The sequence below is a fragment of the Amphibalanus amphitrite genome, unplaced genomic scaffold, assembly GCF_019059575.1.
Source record: "Amphibalanus amphitrite isolate SeventyFive unplaced genomic scaffold, NRLGWU_Aamphi_draft 000037F_arrow, whole genome shotgun sequence".
Lineage (NCBI taxonomy): Eukaryota > Metazoa > Arthropoda > Thecostraca > Balanomorpha > Balanidae > Amphibalanus > Amphibalanus amphitrite.
Genome location: NW_024881533.1, coordinates 673,698 through 698,422, shown reverse-complemented (window position 1 = coordinate 698,422; position 24,725 = coordinate 673,698). Strand labels below are relative to the sequence as shown.

General features: G+C 46.8%; 1 protein-coding gene across 1 annotated transcript; it reads left to right on the top strand.

Moving 5' to 3' along the window:
• The first annotated feature begins 661 nt into the window (after positions 1-661).
• On the top strand, positions 662-24,302 carry LOC122372971 (glutamate receptor-like). The gene is made up of 8 exons (XM_043350672.1): positions 662-751; positions 1,131-1,325; positions 2,873-3,071; positions 3,260-3,463; positions 3,701-3,855; positions 6,369-6,637; positions 23,948-24,101; positions 24,201-24,302. Exons 1-8 carry the CDS (start codon positions 662-664, stop codon positions 24,300-24,302), a joined length of 1,368 nt encoding a protein of 455 aa, XP_043206607.1.
• Positions 24,303-24,725: the final 423 nt, after the last annotated feature.

Below are 24,725 nucleotides of genomic sequence, written 5' to 3'. Positions count from 1 at the left end.
CGCTCAGAGACAGGGAGCGGAGCGCCGCTGACCAGCGGCACCCCGTGACCGGCAGTCGGTGCCCCACTCAGACACGGGCGGCGGAGCGCGACTGCAGCCAGCCGCGGCAGTCTCACCAGCACCGACCGTCGGCCGGGTAAGGTGACACCGCCTTCGGCTATGTATGATTGATTCTCTGAGTGCAGCTCAAACTTTCTGTTCGTCTGGAGTAGTATCGCTCTGCGATTTCGATACTGAAGTAATATTTATCATTTTGCACCGCCGACGCCTGCCGTGTTTTCTGCTTCACAACACAAGCCATTGTAGGTACATATTTGTAGCGCTATGTGCATTGAGCTAAGTCTTACTTTGATGTTATTTCGAGCAGCCGAAAATGGCTCGAAACTCAGACGCATCCATCGTCCAGTTTTCTCTTATCATTTCCCAAGAACAAGTGTAGGTTTTATTCGATGTGTAACAACCACGAAAAAGTTATTATATCATAATATTCATCATCTGTTATCAATTAGGACAGCTTTTTCTTAACCTTCAAAAATTACATACCGGCTTTATTTGTAGTTATCTCGATATCTGGTTTCGCCCACAGGCTAAGGACCAATTAGCCGCTACTCGCTGCCTTATCGAAGTCCATTCAGGTAGTGCGAAACAAACGTCGACCCGAATGGAGCGGTTCGGCTCAGTGATCAGCGTGGGTGACCCCTGGCAGTCGATCAACTTCACCCATCAGCCGCTCAACGTCACGATGATTCATGTACGGTATGAGGGAGGGAGGGAGAGAGAGAGAGAGAGAGAGAGAGAGAGAGAGAGAGAGAGAGAGAGGGAGGGAGAGAGAGAGAGAGAGAGGGAGATAATGATAAAATGCTGTTTTATAGCTTTTGCCTTTTTACAGGCTTCACTCATTTACCTGGCTCGTCCCTCGCGATATACCAGCAAACGCTATGCTAGACAAATGATCTTAAAATTATTGAACTATCAAATTGTTCAAAGTCGTGAAGATAGGTACATCTGACTCCACGAGGTTGTCAGATTTTGTCTTCTGTTTTACTGTTTTGAGTGCCGCTGCAGCCTGCACCTGCTTGCTCCGAGCTCGTGTAACCTCGCGTCTGCCCCTGCTCTCGCCGGGCGCGCAGGACCCTCCGTTTACATACGTGGAGGAGAACGCGTCCGGGGCGATCAGCCAGCGCGGCTACCTGGTCGACCTGTGGAAGATCGTGGCCGAGGAGCTGCAGCTGCGATACACCCTGCAGCCGCCCCCGCGCGGCGGCTACGGCGCCCTGCTCGAGAACGGCACCTGGTCCGGCATCATCGGCCAGCTCGACGCCAAGGTGGGCTCGCGGGAAAATGGGAACTCTTGGGTTTCCGTATAATGTATATACTACATACATACCTACCTACATATGTGTGGGTGTGGTGCAGGACGCTTGGAATCTCGAGCCGTTTTGCAGAGGGCCTGAGCGGACACACCGTTTACTTCAACTGGCTTATGCTGTTTGAGGATGTTATTGTTGTTTTCTTATAATGTTTCAAAGGGAGATCGTGGGAGATCGTGTCCATTTTCAAATAACCTAGTCCGTCTGCTGCAAACGGTTCTTGCCTGAGTGCAGGTCGTTTAGAAATGGTCTACTTTGGCCCGGGCCATTGCCCATTGGCTAAAAGTCGGAGGCTCGGAAACGGCCCGTAGCGTACCATGAAACAGCCCGACCTATTTCCAATGCAGGGCCCGACAGGTACATTCTGGCTCTCGGGACGAATGGTGCTATGAATCTAAAATATTCTTTACATGTTTCTCGTTGCTATCCTGTTATTATTTACGCAGTTGTACGTGGCTAAGCATGCACGCTTAGTAACATAAATCATTGACATCGGCCATTCATTCCATTTACTGCCGCTGAACTGCTGCTAAACGGCTCCTGCGTGCATGGCACATTTCCAGTGGCCTGAATTGTGGCTATACGCTCTTTAGTATCGCTAGGTGTTACTTCGCAATATTCTTCCAAATATCAGGGTGAGTTACTCCCATTTTGGAAACATTAGTTTTATTAGTTAGGAGATAACTGTCTAAGACACCCTACATAGGGCTCAGACGCCCCATGTCCGTATTTAGAAACTTTTATAGTTGCATCATTTTTGGTCATCCTTCCAGGGAAACAAATACCCGTACCTACTAGTGAAATTTTGACGAAGTTTCGTTAGCGCCTTTATCATGGGTCGATTTTAGAACCAGACATATCATTTTCTACGATTTTTACAATAGATATCTGTCATAATAAGGACAATATTAACTCATTGCACATATGTTACGTACATCTGAGCGTCTTATACACCTAAACAAGACTATCAGTTCATTGTAGTTCATTCCTCATCAAGAACGGTGCGAATTGAGAACTCCATGTTTGTCAATTTTCATACCTATCGCTGCATAAGATTGCCGTGAAAATCCCGCGACGCCCCGGCAACTGGTTATAAGACTAACAAACCGTTCCATAAGCTTAAATACACAACTTATCACATGCAATTTGATAACATACATACTTCACTCCAGTTTTGTCGCAATCGGCCGCTACTTGCGCGAGTTTTTTTTGCAACAACAAAACAGTCTGTTCGACACCCCTATGAGTTTAAGACGTATGAATTTGCGGGAGCTACTCTGTCGGGTTGCGTTCTGACGGCTGCTCTGCCCTGTCAGTTTTTTGACCGGTCTGTCAGTTTCTCAGCGGTGGATGAACAGGCCATTCTGTCGTTTTCTTAGCGCACTCGCGGTCAGCTCGTCAGTTCATGTTCAGACTGACTGCCAGTCTGTCAGTTTTAACGTGGTGTGACTGTCGTTCTATCAGTTTCTTTTTATTGATATGACGGCCCTTCTGTTTCCCAGCGGGCGGACGTCGGCCTGGGATGGTTTACCTACCGCGAGGACCGGGCTGCCGTCGTCGACTTCGCGGACCTGGTGCCCGTGTTTACCGGTGACCTCCAGTTTCTGGTGCGCCGCGGCGCACGCACCACCCCGCGCCTCTCGTCCGAGATGTTCGACTCACTGCTGCGGCCACTGCACTCCTCCGTCTGGCTGGTCTTGTGTGAGTATGGTGCTGAGGGTCGCTGTGTGTTCCAGTGACTGAAGGTCGCTGTGTGTTCCAGTGCTGAGGGTCGCTGTGTGTTTGGGTGTACGCTGAGGGTCGCTGTGTGCTTCAGTGCTGAGGGTCGCTCTGCGTTCCATTGCTGAGGGTCGCTCTGCGTTCCATTGCTGAGGGTCGCTGTGTTTCAGTGCTCAGCCTGCTGGTGTTGGCCGCCGTGCTGTCCACCACTGTCGCTCTGAACCGGCGCCGCGCCGAGAGCGACGAGACCTGCCGCGAGTTCGGCCTGGGCTCCAGCGCGTTGGCCGCCTTCATGGCGGTCACCGGCCAGGGCTGGGCGGTCACACCCGACTCGCTGGCCGCACGGATCGCCACCATGTCTGCCTGGATGATGAGTGAGTGTCCTGGGTGCTGAGTGGGTGTCCTGCCTGGTGCCGAGTGGGCGTCTTGGGCGATTACTGATAAGTGAGTGTCGCTCGATATCACATCTACTTCGGAAAACCCTTTATTTTGTGGGGAAGAGCAATGCTATTTACAGTGACTGTCGGAGCTCTCCTTCTTTAGAGCATTCAACTACGCAAGCATACTTGACTTACATAAGCATTCCCTTACCGTGACGATACCCCGTGCAGGTATACTGGTGAGCACGACGTACACGGCGAACCTGATCTCTCACCTGACAGTGGGGGAGCCCGAGATGCCCATCACCAGCCTGGCCGAGTTCCGCGCCAGCAGCGACTGGACGCTGGCCGTCGAGTTCGGCGTGGGAGCCATGGGCGACTGGGCCGTGAGTACCCGGGGTCAGCAGTGCAGGGGCAGTCGCGCCGAGTGGGCGACTGGGCTGTGAGCACTGAACTCTATAATGTGGAAGGCGCATCGGCCGCCAGATGGTGTCCAACGGTGCCGCCATGTTGCGCAGACCAGGAAGCGGCCGCCGCCTGTGTTGGGGAATAGGGAATTCCGGACCTCGATTTACGTTTGCGGCCGCTGCATCCGTTACGTTTAAGCTATGTAGACACGGAACCCGGCATTTTACGCAGGATTGAGTGGAGAACAAGATGAAAACTTAAAAAATCCTCAGATACAGGACCCTTACAAGTCAATTGGGAAATATGGAAATTGCTATTTTGGCGCCGGGAATGATCTGAAACAATCTCAAGCATATAGAATCGTGTTTTCATGCACTCCTTGCAGGGCCCGATGCTTCAAATTAGTATTGTTGCCCTTGCGTGACGTCATTTGTGACGTCACAAGGGTCATGCATTTTTCTTCAATAACTCCCGATCAACTTGAGCTAACGAATCAGGAAAGCCACAAATGGACTCAGAAAGACCTGCCGAATCGAATGATATGCAACATGACCTTACTCGACCAGCTTCGTGACCTGAGAGCTCTGACCTGACCTTGTCACGAGGTCAATGCCGTAAATTGACCTCACCCGAACAAAAAGTATATCAATCGATGCGCCTGAGCTAGGTTAACACGATGATGCCAAAATCGCGGCTCTACGGCCATTTTTGGCGAAGTTATTTACCAAAAACCGAACCCGTGCCTTAGGTCACTTGACCTGACCTTAGAGGTCACCGTTTGACCTGAGACCTTAAAAGCGGATTCCTACCGGTCACTCTGCATTGTACTCTGCCGCATACGACCACTTTGCGGCTAAACTCTAGTTGAATTAGCGGCGCATTAGCGAGATGGATTCAATCAACCCTCTCGGACGGGACAAATGTACAAAGACGATGGTCCGGCGAGTGAGTTTGAGGAATTCTGAAGATTCGATCGTGTTCCCCACTCAATTCTGCGTAAGATGCTGGGTTCCGTATCTACGTAACTTGAACGTAACGGATGCGGCGGCCGCAAACGTAAATCGAGGTCCCGAATTCCCTATTCCTCAACACAGGCGGCGGCCGGTTCCTGGTCTGCGCAATATGGCCGCCACCGTTAGACACTACGGCCAATAGGGTTGAAGCGGCAGTGCTCCCCTGTGGCTGTGAGTAACCGGGGTCAGCAGCGCAGGGGCAGTCGCGCCGAGTGGGCGACTGGGCCATGGATGAAGTATTCCTAGATAGGACACTCCCTATAATTTCCCCAACACTAGCGCCGGCGACCAAGCAGGTGGCGGAGCGCCGAAACATCGGCGGCGAGTGAGCCGGCCGCCGCCGCATTGCGTGCGTGCTAAAAACGCGGTAATGGAGAGCTAAATTAGCGAGCTTTATCTCATAAGAAACGATTTAAGACACTTTAAACATAATCTTTAGTCCTTTCTTATCATATTTATGGCTCCATTCAGTCACTATCATATACAGAACCATTTCCTGATGCCCATAAACTGAGCCGATATTCTTGACTTGCCGATGCAAATTATCACGAAATATTATCGTTCCTCGGCAGTTAAACAAGTTCCTATTAATAATTTAATATAAATATAAGCTTATTTTCATGTTATCGCATAAAACATCACTTTATTCTAACATTGGCTCTTCGGCTGTAATCACGAACGTTCACTTGTGAGCAGAATTTAAGCAACTTCTTAAATTACAACTGGGAAAATAATATTTTCAAGACATTCCTCAATTTCTGTTCTACCAGGTTCACAAAGCTTTTCATCGAAATCGGTTACAGGTAAGCAATAAACGACCAAAATATACAAAAAGACGCGTTCCGCCCATAGCACGCAATGCTAAAATGGCGCCAACGCCCTCGCCGTCGGAAAATCCGCCCCCGCCGTCGGGTGGGTGGAAAATCGGCGGAGTGTCCCATCCAGGAATGCCTAATCCATGACTGGGCTGTGAGTAACCGGGGTCAGCAGTGCAGGGGCGCCAACTGGGAGCCATGGGCGACTGGACCGTAGGGGTATTGTTTGGTAAAAACTGGGCCAACTGGATGGTGGGTACACCTACGGTTTAGACATTTCTTCCGTGGAGAAATTGTAGATAGTGGATAAATTGTATTCAACCTTAAGTTATATATGCGATGACTTAAATTTATCTAAAAAGCAAATAAAGTAAATAAAGCAAATAAAGCAAATAAATATAAATTTATCTAAAAGCAAAATCTAAGCTAAAAATGTCCTGGAAAGTCGGCCCAGAAACAGCGTCGTTTGCACCAACGCTTGTTCGCTATTCGCGGAAACAAAATTTCATGACCCTTCCTCGCCCTACAGTGCATGCCATGGGCTTAGTCCATAACCAGGCTACGGATGATAAATACCCCCTCGTCATCACCACCCTACATACATTTACCGGCGTACATTATACGACGCTCGCTCACCCAGCTACTGTTCCGTGCGTCCTGCAGAAGAGCTCGGACCCGAATCTGTACCACCTGTACCAGCGGGCCGTCACCGGCGACCGCTACCTGGCCATGGGCGGCAACGAGGACAACATCCGTCGGGCGGCCGGGCCCAAGACGCTGATGTACTACAACCGCGAGATCGCCTTCTCGGTGATCGGCCGCGAGACGTGCGAACTGCTGCCGCTGGAGCCGGACACCGACCACAGGGGCGTGCGCAACTACCTGGTGCTCCGGAAGGGCATCCGGCCGCTCAAGAAGGCCATGGACCGCGTGTGAGTTACGTACTGCACGATATCGGGACAGTGCAGAGGTGGAATAGGGTGCGAGATTGATGGGCTTCACCTGCACGTTCACAGCGGCTGTGTTATGCACCTTCCATCACAATGGCCTCATTTACAAGCAATGGTAACGCACGGTAATGTTGATAGCGCATCGATTCGGCTTTGTCTGCCTCTGGTCTGTTGACTTGATTACAGACTGCATCACACTGCACTGCCCATGAAAGTAGGTGCATCTGTTCATGTTATTTATTTATTCTATTTCTTCATTTTTTTAACTATCATTGTTTCAATTCTTGTTAAAGGTCTGAATCTATTCTCAATTCAATAGGTTTATTTGTGCCAAATAAGCACTTTTGTTTCGTTCGATCATCGATTTATGTATTAATGTGATTTATGCTATTTATCATGAATAACTATGCCTAACGTCAAAATAATCAAAGAATTACGCATGTACTTAACAAATCAAAACTCAGACTTGCGCTACAGGCGTTGCAGCGCTGTCCATTGGTTTTAACAAACCCCGATTTCCATACCGCCATTGAAATCCTGTGACATACTACACGATAAAAAACGTGTTAGTTTACCAAAATCTACCACAAAATAATACAAATACAACGCAAACTGTAATTCCCTATGGCGGATCTTGAAGATACCTATAAGAATAACTTATCAATGCTGGTAGCTGCCGCTCACCCATTTTCAATCCCGGCTGGGCTCGCCAGACGCCAGAGTTTATAATTGGCTGTCGTCAAGCACGAACGTACTAAATTGCATCATAATCGCTTCGCATGCTTCACCTAGAAACAAAATAATTGCTCTGTCCATACAGTATAGTAAGTACCATTTACTTTGATTATTTTGGCGTAAAAAAACTGGCGAGTCTACGTCGAGCTTATACGCATGGATTACCATCGCTGTAAATATGAATAATTACACTGACAACCAAAACGATTCTCTATTCCCTTTGATCATGGTGTGTCATGCTCCTATAACTCTGCCGTTTTCCTAGCGAAATGCCCTTAAGATACTCAAATGATTCCTCAAATGATTCCTTTTAAGCATATCAGGGGTTTTGGTCTAAAACAACTCCCTGATCATTTTCTTCGAACATACCCAAACTATACCCTCATTCTTTAAATACCTCCCTTGAATTCTTCTAATATACCCTAGTGTACAGTCTCTGCCGCTACTGTCAGATACCGTACCTGTGCCGCTCGGCGCCTCCGGCGGTGACCGGTCGGCGGGCCGGGACTGGCCGGCCGGGCGGGCGGGGAGGACGGGCAGTCGCTCCCTGGACGTGTTGCTGACCACTAACACAGCACCAAACGCGGTGCCGTCTTCGCTGAATGCGTGTGGGCGGTGCGACGACATAACAGGCAGCTATAAGCTTGTTTTGACGCGCGGTATGGGCAGCTATAACCAGTCGCGGCGCAAGTGCGTTTGAGCCAGGTGATTCGCAACTGCCACCCAATCAGCATACTGCAGTCCAGTGCCGGCAGTGACGTACATGACACGTGATCAGGCAGCTGGGCCGAAAGCGCGCCAATTTTCAAAGGGTTTGAGCGCGCCAGTTGAGTTTGAGCGTGCAGTGGAGTTAACCCGCGCGGGGCTGGGGTCTCCAGCCGAACGCGCGGGGCTGGGGGGGTGTAAATTTTACCCCCCCCCCCTGTTATCTCCCGAACTAATGGTCCGATTTGGAAAATTCAAACGCCAATCGAAAGATCTCATCACGAACAGCTAAAAACATGTACTTAATTTAAATTTTGAGGTCAAGGTCAAGGTCAGGTCAAGGGTACAAATTGTAAGTTTCCACAGTATCGGCCTTGCACCGTAGTTTCCGAAGAATGGAGTCATGGACTGAGACTGATTGCCCAAAACGTGTTCTTAGGCTACCAAGACAATATTCGTTGCATACAATATCATTCAAAGGTCAAGGTCAAGGTCAGGTCAGGTCAGGTCAGGTCACCAAAAACAAAATATAGAAAAGGGCATGTGCGACACATGTTTTATGGGTCATTTTAATCATAGAATTCAATAGGCACACTCAATGAGTGATATGGACCACCTCTGGATGAATTTCAGGTCGAGGTCAGGTCAAGTTCAGGTCAAGTGAGGTCAAATTTTGAAGTTGGTTGTTAAGCCTAAAAAGGTGTCTATCTGATGCCGTTTTTCACGGCGAATCGAATGGTGCTATTTTTGTTTCCGTAAGAGGTCTAGAACTTCCAAAAAAATAATTTTTCAAAATTTGTGTGTGTCGTGACGTCATAAAATGTTCAATAACTTCCACATTTTTGAACCGATTCTTCTAAAAATTGGTATGTAGGTGCACATAGACCACTTCTCTGACATATATTCCGGTTTTTTTGATACACTCAAAATTTTGGATTTTATAGTTATTTTCCCAAAAAAGTCAGTTTTTTGGAAAAATTTGGGCAAAAATCCAAAATTTTCAAAAAACCGAGATAGCCATTTGATAGACAAAGTAGAATTACGTATAACCTTTTTGTTACGTCTTGATTCCTTTAAAAATGAAGATGTTAGCGGCGTCTGAAATTTTGCCGTTTTTGAGGCGAAAATGGTGAACATGACGTCACTAAAACGTCAATTTCTCAAAAAAATTCCGACGGATTTCGCTCAAATTTTCAGGGAACCTGTCAAATTGATGTAAGAAAAGGTACTGAAAGTTTGGCGGCGCTGCGCGCCGCCGTTTTTGAGATATTGCAAAAATTCGCGAGGGGGGTAAAATTTACCCCCCCAGCCCCGCGCGGGTTAACCCGCGCCCCACTGGGGGGGGGGGCTATTTATAGCCCCCCTCCCGTTTTTCTGCAATAACTTCCAAACCGCTTGACGGATCAACGCCAAACTTTCGGTACCTTCGGCTGCATTAATTTGACACCTTGTGTCAAAATTTGAACTTCGTAGCTACCATAGGTCGGCCGGAAATGACGTCAGAGTGACGTCATGTTCGTCCGATTTCGACGCAAAACATTGAACCACGGCAATCGCTCCCAAGAGCTCAGTTTTTAAAGGTAGTGTGCCAGCTTTCCTGGACCGTATGGAGTTAATGGCCCAGATAAGGAGAACCGGATTTTTAGAACTTATCCATACCTTCAAAACTCATGGAAACGTCTTAAATTCTTCAAATTTTGAGTACCCCAGTGCGAAATTCGCCCCGACGGGTTGTCGGTCGTACCCCAACCACATTTCATACCACTATGAACAATAAATGCACACACTGAAATCGCTATTACCGATATGCTCATCCAATCAAGTTTCGATAAACCCGTTCATCATCATCTCCTGCGGTTTCGAACACGCCTGTTAGGTGGTGCGGTAGACCGCGCCCAAAGCCAGGGCCCCGGTAACGTGAGGTAGCCGAGTCGGGGCAGCGTGCGCTGACCCAAGCCGGGGCCGCGCGTCCTCCCGGTGTCATGTGATAGCCCGGGGCTGCCCGCGGGGATGCGGTAGACCGCGCCCAAAGCTGCGGCCCTGGTTTGGGTCAGCGCACGCTGCCCCGACTCGGCTACCTCACGTTACCGGGCCGGGGCCCTGGCTTTGGGCGTGGCTTCTGCTCATACTTTGTGGTGCGGTGGTGGTGCGTCGGGCCGCGCGCTCTGACTTCGGCCAAGAAAAATGCGTCAGCTGATCATTGTCATTTCTGCCACTTGCGTGTGGTGAAATGGGGTCATAACTTAAGAGACGGCTTTTTCATATCAATTATTTTACATAAAATCATATTTCAAACCATAAATAATGTTCGACAGCCAAATAAAAGAAACAATACCAATACAGGCTTACAGTTTAAGGCTCGACATTGTGTTGTCTACGATTAGACAGCTGATAACTCATTCCCGTACGTCGTAACTCTATAATGACCTTTGCTTATTGTCACATGTGCGCCGCATTCGCGATTGTTGCCGACGCCTGTTTGCAGGTCAGCCCACTACAGTTGTTATACATATCGAAAAACCGATAAACTTTTAGGCGAAAAAGGCACTATTCCAGGCCCATTTTTGATTTTCTTTGCGATATTAGGTAAAAACAGAAGCTTCTTATCCTAGGAAAAATAAAATGGGAAATCTTTCAAAGGTGGCACACTACCTTTAAGCTAGATCCAATTTCTTTGCATGAAAGGACTCAGAATTGACCGCGCTATCAAACTGCAATCTCGGATTTTCAAAATTTTGAAAATTTAGAAAATTTGATATAATAATATTCAAGATTTATATTTTTATATTTTTTTTCAAAAAGTTTTTGACTTTTCGAAAAAAACGGAATATATGTGACAGAACGCATGATTATGACTAGCTCTAGCAAGTTTTAGCTAAATATCTTCAAAAATGGCCAAGTTATACGCATTATTGCAAAAACTTCACAATTATTAATTTTTCAAATCAATTTTTCAGTACGTATTTGACATCGTACACCAATATAAATGGCACCATCGTGTTCCTGAGCTCAAACTGCATCCAATAGACACCTTTTTGTTGAAAAATTTTAACTTCAAAATTTTGACCTTTTTTGACCTGAAAGTGACCTGACCTAGGCTAAATTCGACTCAAAATGACCTCGAATGACACAGACGACATCAAATTCGAAATCTATGGCCTAAATGGACCATAAAACATGTGTCACGTGACCGACGCATGGCATAATATTTTCGTGACCTGTGATGACCTGACCCTGACCTGAAAATCAAAGTACAAGTTTGGTACCCTCAAGGTATCTAGAGAATCTGTTCACGAGTGTGGAAACCAAAAATGAGCCTGATCTGACTTGTAAGACGGCGGCCAGAACCCAAAAAGTGAACAATGCAAATATCGATAATTCTTACTTTGGCCTGACCTGTGACGTCATCGGTGACCTCGAGGTCAATGAAATTAGGTTTCGTTCGACAGTTTTTCCGGGGCTATCAGACGCCGTTTGAATTTTGACGATCGGCCCAGTAGTTTCGGAGTTAGGAGGGGGGCTATAAATAACCCCCCCCCCCCCCAGTAGGGCGTGTTATATGTACACAGACCCCAGTGGGGCGCGGGTTAACCCGGCAGGCGGTGGGCCTACCAGCCACCTTCCGCGCGGTGGGGGGGGGGCACTTTTTTGCCCCCCCGTATCTCCGAAACTACTGGACGGATCCGGAAAATTCAAACGGCGTTCGATAGCCCTGTCAAATTTGTCGAGGGAAACCAAATTTCATTGACCTCGGGGTCACCGATGACGTCACAGGTCAGGTCGAAGATAAAATGTTTCACCGTTCACGGGGCTTCTAGGGAAAGCGCTATAACACCGAGTAAAACGCATTTTGTCGAAAATCAGCGATAAGGCGTCAGTTGTCTAGTACATATGTTGCTATTAGAGGTCACTGGTCATACCAGGTCAGGTCACAGGTCAGGTCACCAAAGGTCACCAAGGGTCACCACATGAGCCCAACTTTACTAAGGTTATGCGATGCATGTTTTATGGCCAGTTTTTCATTTCCAACTCAATGGTGTTGGTTATAAGACCATCAGGTACGGTTTAGGTCACTTTCTGGTGGAGGTCAGGTCAAGGTCAGGTCAAAAAAGGTCAAATTTCAAAGTTGATATTTTTGCATAAAATGGGTATCGATTCGATGCAGCTCGTCACGGGGAGTCTAATGGTGGTCTTTGTTTTGCGCTACGAGGTCTAGAATTGCTAAAAATTGAGTTTGAAAATTTGACGTCATCAATTTTGAACAGTTTTTCGCTATAACTTGGCCAAAAAAGGAGGTATCAATCTCAAATTTGGTATGTAGATAGAAGGCGGTAGGGGCTATCACATATATTCCGGTTTTTTCGAAATTCAAAAAACTTTTTGGATTTTTAGCTATTATATTCAAAAAATCTATTTTTTGATTTTTGGGGGTCAAAATCCCAAAATTCGGAAAACCGAAATAGCAGTTTTGTACCCCTTTACATTTCACACCTTTTATGTCCGACACATTTTTCTGTATCTCTAAAGCTGTAGGCCTGACAGCTCTTCCCGCGAAACCTTTTTTTGGGTCGAAAATGGCAAAAATGACGTCACTCTGACGTCATTAGCGGCCAACCTATCATAGCCTTTGGAAAAAAATTTTGGTCACCATGTGCGCTAGCTGCTCCCGGGAGGGTACTGAAAGTTTGGTGACAATCGGCGCAGCGGTTCTCGAGATATATCGAAAAAACTAAAGGGGGGGCAAAAAATGCCCCCCCCCCCCACCGCCTGGAAGGTTAAGGACGGTTGTGCTCAGCGCGGGTGATAGCGGGTGTGTAGTGTGTTCATTGATCATTCGAGCAAAGGACGTCGTGGAGGACATCGAAAGCACAGCTGTGGAACCCAGAAAAGACTAAACCTGCACGACAACGACTTTTCGGCGTGCCGGAAACCGGAAAATTCACCCAAGAGACCCTTGGTGGGCGTGTTTGCCCGCACCCGTTGTAGATCTGCATGACTATTTTACGGTCAGCGCCCGGACCCGAGCAGTGCGCAGTATCTGGTCCTAGTATCCCTTTTACAGGGTCCGGCATATAAGTTTTGTCTTGTAAAAATGCATGTCGTGTAAGCTGCTAGGTGAAAGTCAGCAATTGTTACAGGAAATGCAATGCTCTAATGACATCTCTTTGGTAATGAACAGTTATTTAACATACACGTCATTTTTGCGTTGCTGAAACCACCGTTGATTTTCGTGTTTCATAACCGAAATAGATATTAAATATCCATTCATGATGATCTCAGATTTACTTAACCCAAGTTGCGTCTTATCGGAAGAGAAACGGTGAAGCTACGTCCATGCTGTTGTCGTACCAATGTAAAACATGAATAATAATAAAAGACCAAATGTCTGTGAGTTTTGGATGTGTTACGATATATAAAGAGAAATCGGACGAGGGAGCTGAGAGTAATGAGATAGTTTCTGAGCAAGTTCTACGGCAAATATCCCTCGCCGGCACAGGCCATTTTGAGTCCTTCGACGGCACAAGGGGGGTTGGTACGACCCCCCCCCCCCTCGCGTTTGGCCCCTGATCGAGCTAGAGCTTCGCGGAAAAAACGAGCGTGTTGCCCGTCACGAGAGGAAGCCGATGATACCCAATTTTAAGGTCCTAGGTCATCACGTGACCTTCCAGGTCAGGTCAATGACCCGAAAACCGGGAAAATCGGGACCTGTTAGAAAGTCGTAAAGTGTGGCTGCTATGTGGTTTTCTGGGGTGCTGATCACGAATATCGTGTTAGTTTTGATCAGAGATGATGTCTTTAAGCATTTAGACCAGGTCGGGTCAGGTCAGGTCAGGTCAACCGGTAGGGGTTGTGACGGGTATTCGTAATAAGTGTCAACCGCCTCAGACAGCTTCGTAACATGTTACGAGGGCACCAAAACTACTTCGTAAATGTTCAAATGGTTGCTAAATTTGAATTCAGCTCCAAAAACTAGCCTAGAAACATGTAAAACTCGAAAAAGTGAACCGAGGTCACCCGAGGTCACCAAAGGTCAATGACCTGACCTGACCTTCAGGTGACCTTGACACCCACCCTAATGCATGGGAGCAACATCAAATCACATGTTTGAACGTTTGAAACCACGAAAAGCTTGCAAACGCGCGGCTAATGCGAGCCGACATGCGCCGAACCGCGATTTCGGCCAAACATGGTCACAGAAAAGAGGTCACAGGTCAAAGGTCATTGGGGTCAGGGTCATGAAATTTTCAGGGTATGTGTAAAATTGATCAATGCGAGGGTACTGAAAGTTTCGTCGCGATCAGCCGCTTTTTACGCGAGTTATTCGCGAAAAACCTTAGGGGGGGTTGCATCAACCCCCCCCCCCCCCTGTGCCGGCGAGGGATATACCTAGGGCATTATTATTTTCCCTTCTGGGTTTATGTGGGGTCTAATGCAAGAATACATTGAGATCAGTGATGGAAATCACAGAATAATACGGGAGTGTTAAGTGGTATAATGCGAGTATAGTTTGCAAAATATTCCCCTTATACGCTTAGAAGGAATACTAGAGGTTTCGATGTAAGGGTATTTTGGTAGATTAAAAGGAGTGTACTGTGGGTATCGCAGGGAATAGAACAGGAATCATATTCCTTTCCTCTTCGGTACTTACTAGGGTATACTAGAAGAATTCAAGGGAGCTATTTAACCCTATTAGTGGCAGGGGGGGTGTTTTCATCCACCCCTCAGGTTTTTCGGGAATGTCTCCGAAACCGCTAAAGCTACGATGCTGAAATTTTCTGACTTTTCCTAAAACTAAATTGGGCACATTCCCCGAAAATTTCAAGTTCATAACTTTACCAGGGGCGGCTCCAGAGCACTGGGAATTGGGAGTCCTATTCGTGAAGCGAGTCATTTGGGCGAAGATCACCATGCTGATGTATTATAACTGTATGCACCAGTTTTACGAACAGTGAATGAAAGGTATCATGTGATAACATATACAAAGTTATTGTGCATCCTCTTTTGACACGTTTTTGCTATAATAGGCGGATCCAGGCGTCCAAAAAGGGGGGTTATGTTTTACCTCCCAACATAGGTGCCCTGACACCGCCTATGCATGACCAATACAATTGTAGTCGTTCTCTCATAAGAAAATTGTAACATAACAAGACCATTACCACCCTTTTTAGAAACAGTACCAACAAAAACCTTATTTACTATACTTTTTGTGTACCCCCAATCTCAATGATCTGTATCCGCCTATGATTTTTGAAAATGCATATTTTTAGGATCCATTTGAATTCCTGGTTCATTCTCTATCGATTGGCAAAAGTTGCGTTAAGCTTGGTTCAGAAACCTGGCCGTGATAAACAGTCTAAAATGTATCTGCAATTTGCCCGTTTTTATCCCCCTCTACCCCCCTATTGACATTTTTTAACCCGCGCACCGACGGGGGGGCGGATATCCGCCCCCCCTGAGGTTTTTCGCGAATAGCGGGAAAACCGCGGCGCGTAGCGCCGCGAAATTTGGTATGACTATTTCCTCATCAATTTTACACATGGTGTGCAAGTTTGAACCTCCTACCTTTCAAGGTCAGGTCACCAGGTCACTTTGAATGACCCAACCTCAAGTCACTTTTTTGCAACTTTGTCACCGTGCCAGAGCTACAGTAGATGTCGGAGGCCTTTGAAAGTCGCAGGATGTTATTAGGTCATTAGTAGCTACAATTTGTATATCTCGGAATTTTGATATCGGTGACCTAAGGTCAGGTCAATTTCGCGACCTCCCCATTATAAGTCAATGGGGGAAAAATCAACTCCCTGTTTTTACGACTAAAACGGGTCGGAATGGCCCCATATACCATACATGACTTCATATACGATCAACCTTCACTACCTTGAGGTCTGTTTTGCTGTTGGGCAGCTGTGAGGTCATGTGACGTCATCAAAGGTCACCAAAGGTTTTCGGCCAATAACTCCGTACAGGAACAAGATACAGACGCGTGGATGGTCTCATTGTGTTCAGCTCGTCAAGACGCATCGAATGATATACATGATGACCTCGAGGTCACGTGACCTGAGGTCAACCTTTGACCTTGACCTTTCGAGGTCAACATATATATCATTCGATGCGGATTGACGAGAGGATCACGATGATGCCCTTAGTTTGTTCCTAGCTGGACTAATTCGAAAGTTATTCGAGAAAAACTCTCTCCATATCCAGCGCCGCCATTTTGACTTTTTCGACCCCTGTGACGTCATCTTTGACCTGACCTGAAAATGACCTTAGTAAAAATTGTAGATCTTGACCGTGCGTATCCGATGCCGTTTACCGCTTGTCGCTATCTTGCTTCGTTCTCGAGATCTCAGGGGGGGGGGCGGTCATCCGCCCCCCCCCCCCGTCGGTACTAAGTTGGCGCAGACCCCCGTCGGTGCGCGGGTTAATTTTTATTTTTTAGAAATGAAGATCACGTTGAGCGAAATCGAATGCCGTTTGAATTTTGAAAATCGGCCCGTTAGATCTCGAGATATCAGGGGGGGTCGTAAATAGCCCCCCTGCCACTAATAGGGGTAGCCAGGAGCGTGCCACTAATAGGGCTAAAGAACAAGGGTATAGTTTGGGTATATTCGAAGAAATGATCAGGATGTTGTTTTAGACCAAAACCCTTAACCTGCGCACCGACGGGGGTCTGCGCCAACTTCGCACCGACGGGGGGGGGGGCGGATGACCGCCCCCCCTGAGATCTCGAGAACGAAGCAAGATAGCGACAAGCGGTAAACGGCATCGGATACGCACGGTCAAGATCTACAATTTTTACTAAGGTCATTTTCAGGTCAGGTCAAAGATGACGTCACAGTGGTCGAAAAAGTCAAATTGGCGGCGCTAGATATGGAGAGAGTTTTTCTCGAATAACTTTCGAATTAATCAAGATAGGAACAAACTAAGGGCATCATCGTAATCCTCTCGTCAATCCGCATCGAATGATATATATGTTGACCTCGAAAGGTCAAGGTCAAAGGTTGACCTCAGGTCACGTGACCTCGAGGTCATCATGTATATCATTCGATGCGTCTTGACGAGCTGAACACAATGAGATCATCCATGCGTCTGTATCTTGTTCCTGTACGGAGTTATTGGCCAAAAACCTTTGGTGACCTTTGATGACGTCACATGACCTCACAGCTGCCCAACAGCAAAACAGACCTCAAGGTAGTGAAGGTTGATCGTATATGAAGTCATGTATGGTATATGGGGCCATTCCGACCCGTTTTAGTAGTAAAAACAGGGAGTTGATTTTTCCCCCATTGACTTATAATGGGGAGGTCGCGAAATTGACCTGACCTTAGGTCACCGATATCAAAATTCCGAGATATAAAAATTGTAGCTACTAATGACCTAATAACATCCTGCGACTTTCAAAGGCCTCCGACATCTACTGTAGCTCTGGCACGGTGACAAAGTTGCAAAAAAGTGACTTGAGGTTGGGTCATTCAAAGTGACCTGGTGACCTGACCTTGAAAGGTAGGAGGTTTAAACTTGCACACCATATGTAAAATTGATGAGGAAATAGTCATACCAAATTTTGCGGCGCTACGCGCCGCGGTTTTCCCGCTATTCGCGAAAAACCTCAGGGGGGGCGGATATCCGCCCCCCCCCCGTCGGTGCGCGGGTTAATATGCTTAAAAGGAATCAAAAAGGTTTTCAGTGTAGGGTATATTAGAAGAATTTCAGAGCGATATTCAAAGAAAGTGTATTTGGGGTATATTCGGAGAAATGATCAGAGTGTTGTTTTAGACCAATTCCCCTAATATGCTTAAAAGGAATCAAAAAAGCTCTCAGTGTAGTATGTGTTGCATGCACAATTGGCCGTGGACGGATGTCGTCATCTACCAGCGAAGGTCCGCGAGCGCTACGCTGGCGCACGAGCGCGAACAGGAGCGAATCGCACAATTCCGGACAGATCTAGACATTGATTTAGACGTAGGGGAGAGAAGTCATATTGTGCCACCTTAACCCGCGACCGCCTGGGGGGGGGGGGGGGTCGGATCCGACCCCCCCTCCGTTTTTCTTAAATAACTCATGAACCGCTTAAGCTATCAACTTGAAACTTGGCATACCTTCTGCCCCATCAATTTGACGTCTTCTGTGCCATTTTTAAGAAAAAATTTCCAATTTGTTTTAGATATATCGATTTTAGTGATGTAACTACATAGCGTTTTCAGTCAAAAAGTGGTAAATGTTTAAAAAATCGCCAAAAATCGAAGTTTAAAGCAAATTGCAAATTAAGGACATGAATAGACGCAAGTCAACGAGTTCTTTAAAATGGTTATCTCGGATTTTCAATCAAATGCGTTTTTCACCCCTAAAAATTCAAAAAACTATATTTTTTGGAAAACAGCTAATAAAATCCAAAATTTTGAGAATTTCCAAAAAAATCGGAATATATGTTATAGAGCTCTATTAGAACATTAGATGTCCCAAATTTCAACTTTCTATCTTGATTTTTGACCCCCAAATTGTAAAAAATAGCTCCAACATGCATAGGGCATGGTGAAGTCATAAGCATTTTCGTGAATTAGAGGCACTTCTGAACATCGCACGTAACAACAAATGGCACCACTAGATTCCTGGGACAAAGCTCGTCTAGAAAAGTGCATTTTTATGTCAAAAATAAAAAGTTGGAAAATTGACTTTTTTTCTTAGCCCTCGTTTAGTTATGTATGGATTGGTATAAACGATTTTTTATGCTTTCAATGCACACTTATCACCAGCAAAGTGACTTGGGGTCACATATAACCATTACCATCGGATTCGGCGTGAAAAATAAGCCATAAAACATGTGTCGCACGCCCATGTAGCAGAAAGTGAAAACCGTGACCTTTCGTGACCTGACCTGACCTTGACCCGTACTTAGTATGACCCCTATACGCACATGGTACCTTTACTAGGTCTTTGAGGTCATTTTTGGTAAGTTTCGAGCAGCAGCTATCGATTCCGCTGTCCGTAAGCCTAATCATGCAAAACCCCAGAATTTGACCTTTGACCTGACCTTGACCCGAAAGTTGACCTCAATCTTAAAATCTTAAGAGTGATTTGGGAAGGTCTCGTAGAGACTTTTCGAACGCCGCCTCGCGGGGCTCGATACGACCATTGGTTCTCGAGATAACAAGGGGGGTCGGATCCGACCCCCCCCCCCCCCCGGCTGTCGTGGGTACGGAAATAGCCCAGGCGGTGCCGGGTTAACCTGCGTCCCGTATAGGTGGGGGGGGGGGAACGCCCCCCCCCTGTCCTTTTCCGTCGATATCTCCTAAACGGCTGGAGATATCGCCACCAAACTTTCAGGAACCCTCCGACCATCAATTTTACACATTGTGACCAGAACTTTTTCCAGAGGCTATGATAGGTTGGCCACAAATGACGTCAGAATGACGTCATGTTCTGCCATTTTCGACCGAAAGAAGACCTTCGCGAGAAGAGCTGTCAGGCCTACAGCTTTGGAGATACAGAAAAATGATTGAACATAAAAGGTGTAGAATTGACAGGGCTACAAAACTACTATCTCAGATTTTTGAAATTTTGAGTTTTGACCCCCAAAAATAAAAAAGCATTTTTTTGGGAGATATTAGCAAAAAAAAATCCAAAATGTTTTTTGAGTTTCAAAAAACGGAATAAATGTGATAGTACCAACCGTCTTCTATCAACATACCAAATTTCAGATCGATATCTCGTTTTTTCGCCAAGTTAAGCGAAAAAAAAGAACTGTTCAAAAATGATGACGTCAAATTTTTTTTAACTACTCAATTTTTGGCAATTCTAGACAACGTAGGGCAACGTAACAAAGACCACCATTAGACTCCTCGGGACGAGCTGCATTGAATCAATACCCATTTTATGCAAAAATATCAACTTTGAAATTTGACCTAATTTGACCTGACCTTGACCTGACCTTCACCAAAACGTGACCTAAGCTGGCCCCAAAGGCTGCTTGCCCCACATAATCGCATTTATCATGTAAAATGGACCATAAAACATGTATCACACGACACTTTCATATTGTGACCCCCAGTGACCTGACCTCTGTGACCTGACCTGGTATCAGTGACCTCGGATAGCAAAGTATCTGTTTGACGAACAATGTACCTTCGATGGTTTTCAATAACTTACCAATTTACTCGATTTTACAACACATTTCTTGAATTGCTTGTGAACGGTGAAAATCAGACCTTTGACCTGACCTGTGACGTCATCGGTTTGACCTAGGTCAATGAAATTTGAACACAAGGTTTGTAAGGTTAGCGCTCTAATGTTTAACCCGCGCCCTGGTGGGGTCTGTTTATAACGCGACCTGGTGGGGGGGGGGGGGCTATTTTTTGCCCCCTCCCCCCCCCCCTCGTATCTCCGAAACTACTGCACGGATCCGCAAAATTCAAACGGCGTTCGAAAGGCCTATCCAATTTGTTGAACGAAACCAAATTTCATTGACCTCGGGGTCACCGATGACGTCACAGGTCAGGTCAAAGATGAAATGTTTCACCGTTCACGGGTCTTCTAGGGAATGCGCTATAACACCGAAGAAAACGCATTTTGTCGAGAATCAGCGATAGGGCGTCAGTTGCCCAGTACATATGTTGCTATAAGAGGTCACTGAAAATACCAGGTCAGGTCACAGGTCAGGTCACCAAGGGTCACAGGTCAGGTCACATGAACCTAACTTTAGGTACAAAGGTTGTGCGATGCATGTTTTGTGGCCAATTTTTCATTTCCAACTCAATGGTGTTGGTTATAAGACTATCAGGTACGGCTTAGGTCACTTTCTGGTGAAGGTCAGGTCAAGGTCAGGTAAAAAAAGGTCAAATTTTAAAGTTGTTAGTTTTGCATAAAATGGGTATTGATTAGATGCAGCTCGTCACGGGAAGTCTAATGGTGGTCTTTGTTTTGCGCTACGGGGTCTAGCCCTCGCACGACCAGGCCATTTCTCATAACACGAACGACCAGGGGGGGGGTTGTTACGACCCCCCCCTGGCGTTTCGAAACGGAAGGTCGTAGAGCTTAGCGGAAAAAACCAACGGATTGCTCTCAACGAGATCTCGCGATTGGTGGTATATTTTTTGGTCCTAGGTCAACATTTGACCTACTTATGACCGGTCAAAGGTCAAATTTTCCGAAAAAATCAAACTTTTTCAATTTTCCGCGGCGATTGCGGCAAAACGGTGGGAGATATCGACTTAAAACCTTCACTATCGTGTTTCTTGATCAATTCTCTATCGTTTGGTATGTATTTCGTTTCCCTAGCTCTAAAAATGGCGCGTTGGGAGCGCCGGAAGTCGGCAAGGTCACAGTCGGCGGCAGAAATTCGAAAAATCAAAATTTAAATTTTTGAAATCTGATTGTATTTTTGGATTTGGGAGGTCCATTTGCTCCCTATAGAAGCTAATATTGCTGCATATTCCCATTGAGGTGACAAGAATTAGCAAAATAGTGGTTCGGGCGCTTTTCAAAAAAAGTACCGGACGCTGTTCCTCTTGTGACGTCATAGCTCCGTGACCTGACCTGACCCGGTCAATTTTCTTGCACCACACGATAGCCAATGCTTGCCCCAACATGCATGGGAAGTTTCATCATGATCCATCAAACAATGTGGGTATCACCGGCAGAAAACCTAGGGATTCGGCGCACACGTTTGGTAACTGTCGGCCGGAGGCTGTACCTCTTATGACGTCATAACTCCGTGACCTGACATGACCCGATCAATTTTTTTTCGGCAAAAGATGCGCAAAGGTTGCCCCAGAGGGTATTGAAAATTTCAGCCCGCTACGACAAGCCGTTTAGCGTGCACTTCGAAAAAACCTCAGGGGGGGGGGTTGATACAACCCCCCCCCTAGGCGTTCTAGGGCTAGAATTGCTAAAAAATGAGTTTGACAATTTGTCATCAATTTTGAACAGTTTTTTTCGCTATAACTTCGCCAAAAAAGAGGTATCAATCTCAAATTTGGTATGTGGATAGAAGGCGGTAAGAACTATCACATATGTTCCGGTTTTTGCGAAATTCAAAAAACTTTTTGGATTTTTCGGCTATTATATTCAAAAAATCTATTTTTTTTTTGGGTCGAAATCCATAAAGTTTCAAAAATCCGAGATAGCAGTTTTGTAGCCCTGTCAATTCTACAGCTTTTATGTCTCTATCGTTTTTCTGTATTTGCAAAGCTATAGGCCTGACAGCTCTTCCCGCGAAACCCTTTTTTTGGTCGAAAACGGCAGAACATGACGTCACTCTGACGTCATTTCCGGCCAACCTATCGTAGCCTTTGGAAAATTTTTGGTCACAATGTGTAAAATTGATATCCGGGAGGGTACTGAAAGTTTGGTGACGATCGGCGCAGCGGTTCTGGAGATATATCGAAAGTCTGGAGGGGGGCAAAAAATAGCCCCCCACCAGGGCGCGGGTTAAAGTGTTCAATGAAATGTGTCCCAACCACCAGATGCTGTTTCTCTGGGTTGAAGAATAATAGGGCGCAAATAGGGTGGGCGCAATTACGAATGGAATGCTTTTTTCATGACCTTGAAACATGGGGGTGACAGCGAAGCCACAGTGGTGATAAGCGTTCAAAACTGCCTTTAAACGAACAATTAACAATGATAATAGTTGAATCACTATCTCTAAGATAAACCATGACAGTAGCAAAGGTCGGAATATACTGTTTCGCGTAAAGAATAGATAAAATCACAAAAAAATGGTCTGCGAGAAAGCTGAGAGACCTCACCTGCCCCCGTGGACCGGAAGAAGAGCGTGTTATAGGTGGTGAAGTAAACGCACACATTCGGGTATTCGTTCGAATCGAATTTTGGGCAGGAGGAAGGTGTGGTGCATGAACAGGGCAGGGCGCAATATGACTTCTCTCGCCAACATGATGTGCTGACCTCTAATCCTGTATATTGCTGACCTCAAAGACTATTGTAGTTCATATACTCAGTACCCACAGAGGCGCCTACTAAAGTTTTCGGCGCCTGGGCAGATACACTGGTCCAGTAGTCGAAGGGTCCATGGAAAGGCTAAAAAAAACTTCTCAAATTTTATTAAGAATCGAGCTGGACAGTGAACTTCCATGTGCAAATTTTGCACTGCTTTACAAGTAAAATTCAGGCGCTTTTTCGGCAACTTTTTTCCGTAGGAGCTGGCGAGCATGTGCTTTTCCCCGGATTTATCATGTAATGAATGCCGCGTCACCTACTTGAACCAACATATTCATCCTTAGAAAGAAGTCTGAATTGGGTCAGGTCGTGTTTTGATAGCCACAATTGGTCTGCATGTGCCATTTATTCGTTGTATGAAGGCATTTGGTCCATTAACCCCTTTCATGTCTTACTTCAGTGGCGTCGCTGAGTCGCAAGAAATGGGACCAATGGCCCACATAACGGGAAACCGGGGAGCGACCTGTCAACGCCATATACCTATATAGAACTACCGGCCATTATCCTATTTGTGCATCGCTTAGAGAGATGCATTGTAACTGTGTCGTCATTATCGTGTAAAATATTACCGTCGGCCCAGATATTACCTGCTAACTGGTTACTATAGGTAGATAGGTCTTACACACGTTTCGTCGTCATGATCTTTCTCTTCCTCTAGCTTCTCTTTATTCCCCCTCTCTCTCCCTCTCCCTCTCCCTCCCTCTCTCTCCCTCTCTCGCTGACCTCGCTCTCCCTCTCTCTCCATCTCTCCCTCTCTCTCTATCTCTCCCTCTCCCTCTCCCTTTCTCTCTCTCTCTCTCTCTCTCTCTCTCTCTCTCTCTCTCTCTCTCTATCTCTCCCTCTCCCTCTCTCTCCCTCCCTCTCTCTCCCTCTCTCGCTGACTCCGCTCCTCCTCTCTGTCAGCCTGCAGCGTCTGATGCAGGCCGGCACGCTGGACCACCTGAAGCGCCGCTGGTTCGGCGTGGCCGACCAGCAGTGCTCCGATGACGTCACGTTCCGGCCGCTGACGCTGGCCGACTTGCTGGCCGTGCTGGTGATCACGCCGCTGGCCGCCGCCGCCAGCTGCCTGCTGCTGGCCGCCGAGTGCGCCGCCCGCCGGCTGCGCGCCGGGCTGGGGGGTGGTGACCGGCTGCCGGGACCCCGCGGCGCCCGCCAGCGCGCCCGCAGTGAGCCCAGCGTGGGGTACGGCGCACGGAGGGCCGCCACGGGGACCGCTTACCTGGCCTGGGAGCGGCGGGACGGCCAGTGGTACCGCTAGGTCAGTGGTACGGCCAGTGGTACCGATAGGTCAGGTACGCTATGCTAGTGGTAGTGGTACTGCCAGTGGTACTCCTTGCCGCTTGGTCAGTTGCAGTGGTGGGTACCACGATAACATCGATTCAAGTTCCAGTCATACCCATGTGATATCGTGTTGCGTCGTGAAGTTATGTGCGTGAGTGAATATTTAGGTACCATGCAAATATGCTGCCATCACTAGCACTATTGACTGACTCATTCTCACTAAACAGCAATGTTAATAAGCCCTACGTTTGGAGAAGGTCCAATGCCCATCTCCCGGAAATTGTTGAAAAAGACGCAGCAAGGTGGTCATGTAACAACCTACCTTCGCTGCATCGTTATTCATGATCGCATGTAAATAGTCCTTAAATACTGATTTTTTACTTAAATAAGACAGATCATC

Bases quoted from the DNA above. Each gene is read 5' to 3' on its own strand.
- LOC122372971 (XM_043350672.1), top strand. From the start codon at position 662: ATGGAGCGGTTCGGCTCAGTGATCAGCGTGGGTGACCCCTGGCAGTCG. The intron at 752-1,130 runs GTACGGTATGAG...CCGGGCGCGCAG, and splicing joins TCAACGTCACGATGATTCAT to GACCCTCCGTTTACATACGT. The intron at 3,856-6,368 runs GTGAGTACCCGG...TGCGTCCTGCAG, and splicing joins GAGCCATGGGCGACTGGGCC to AAGAGCTCGGACCCGAATCT.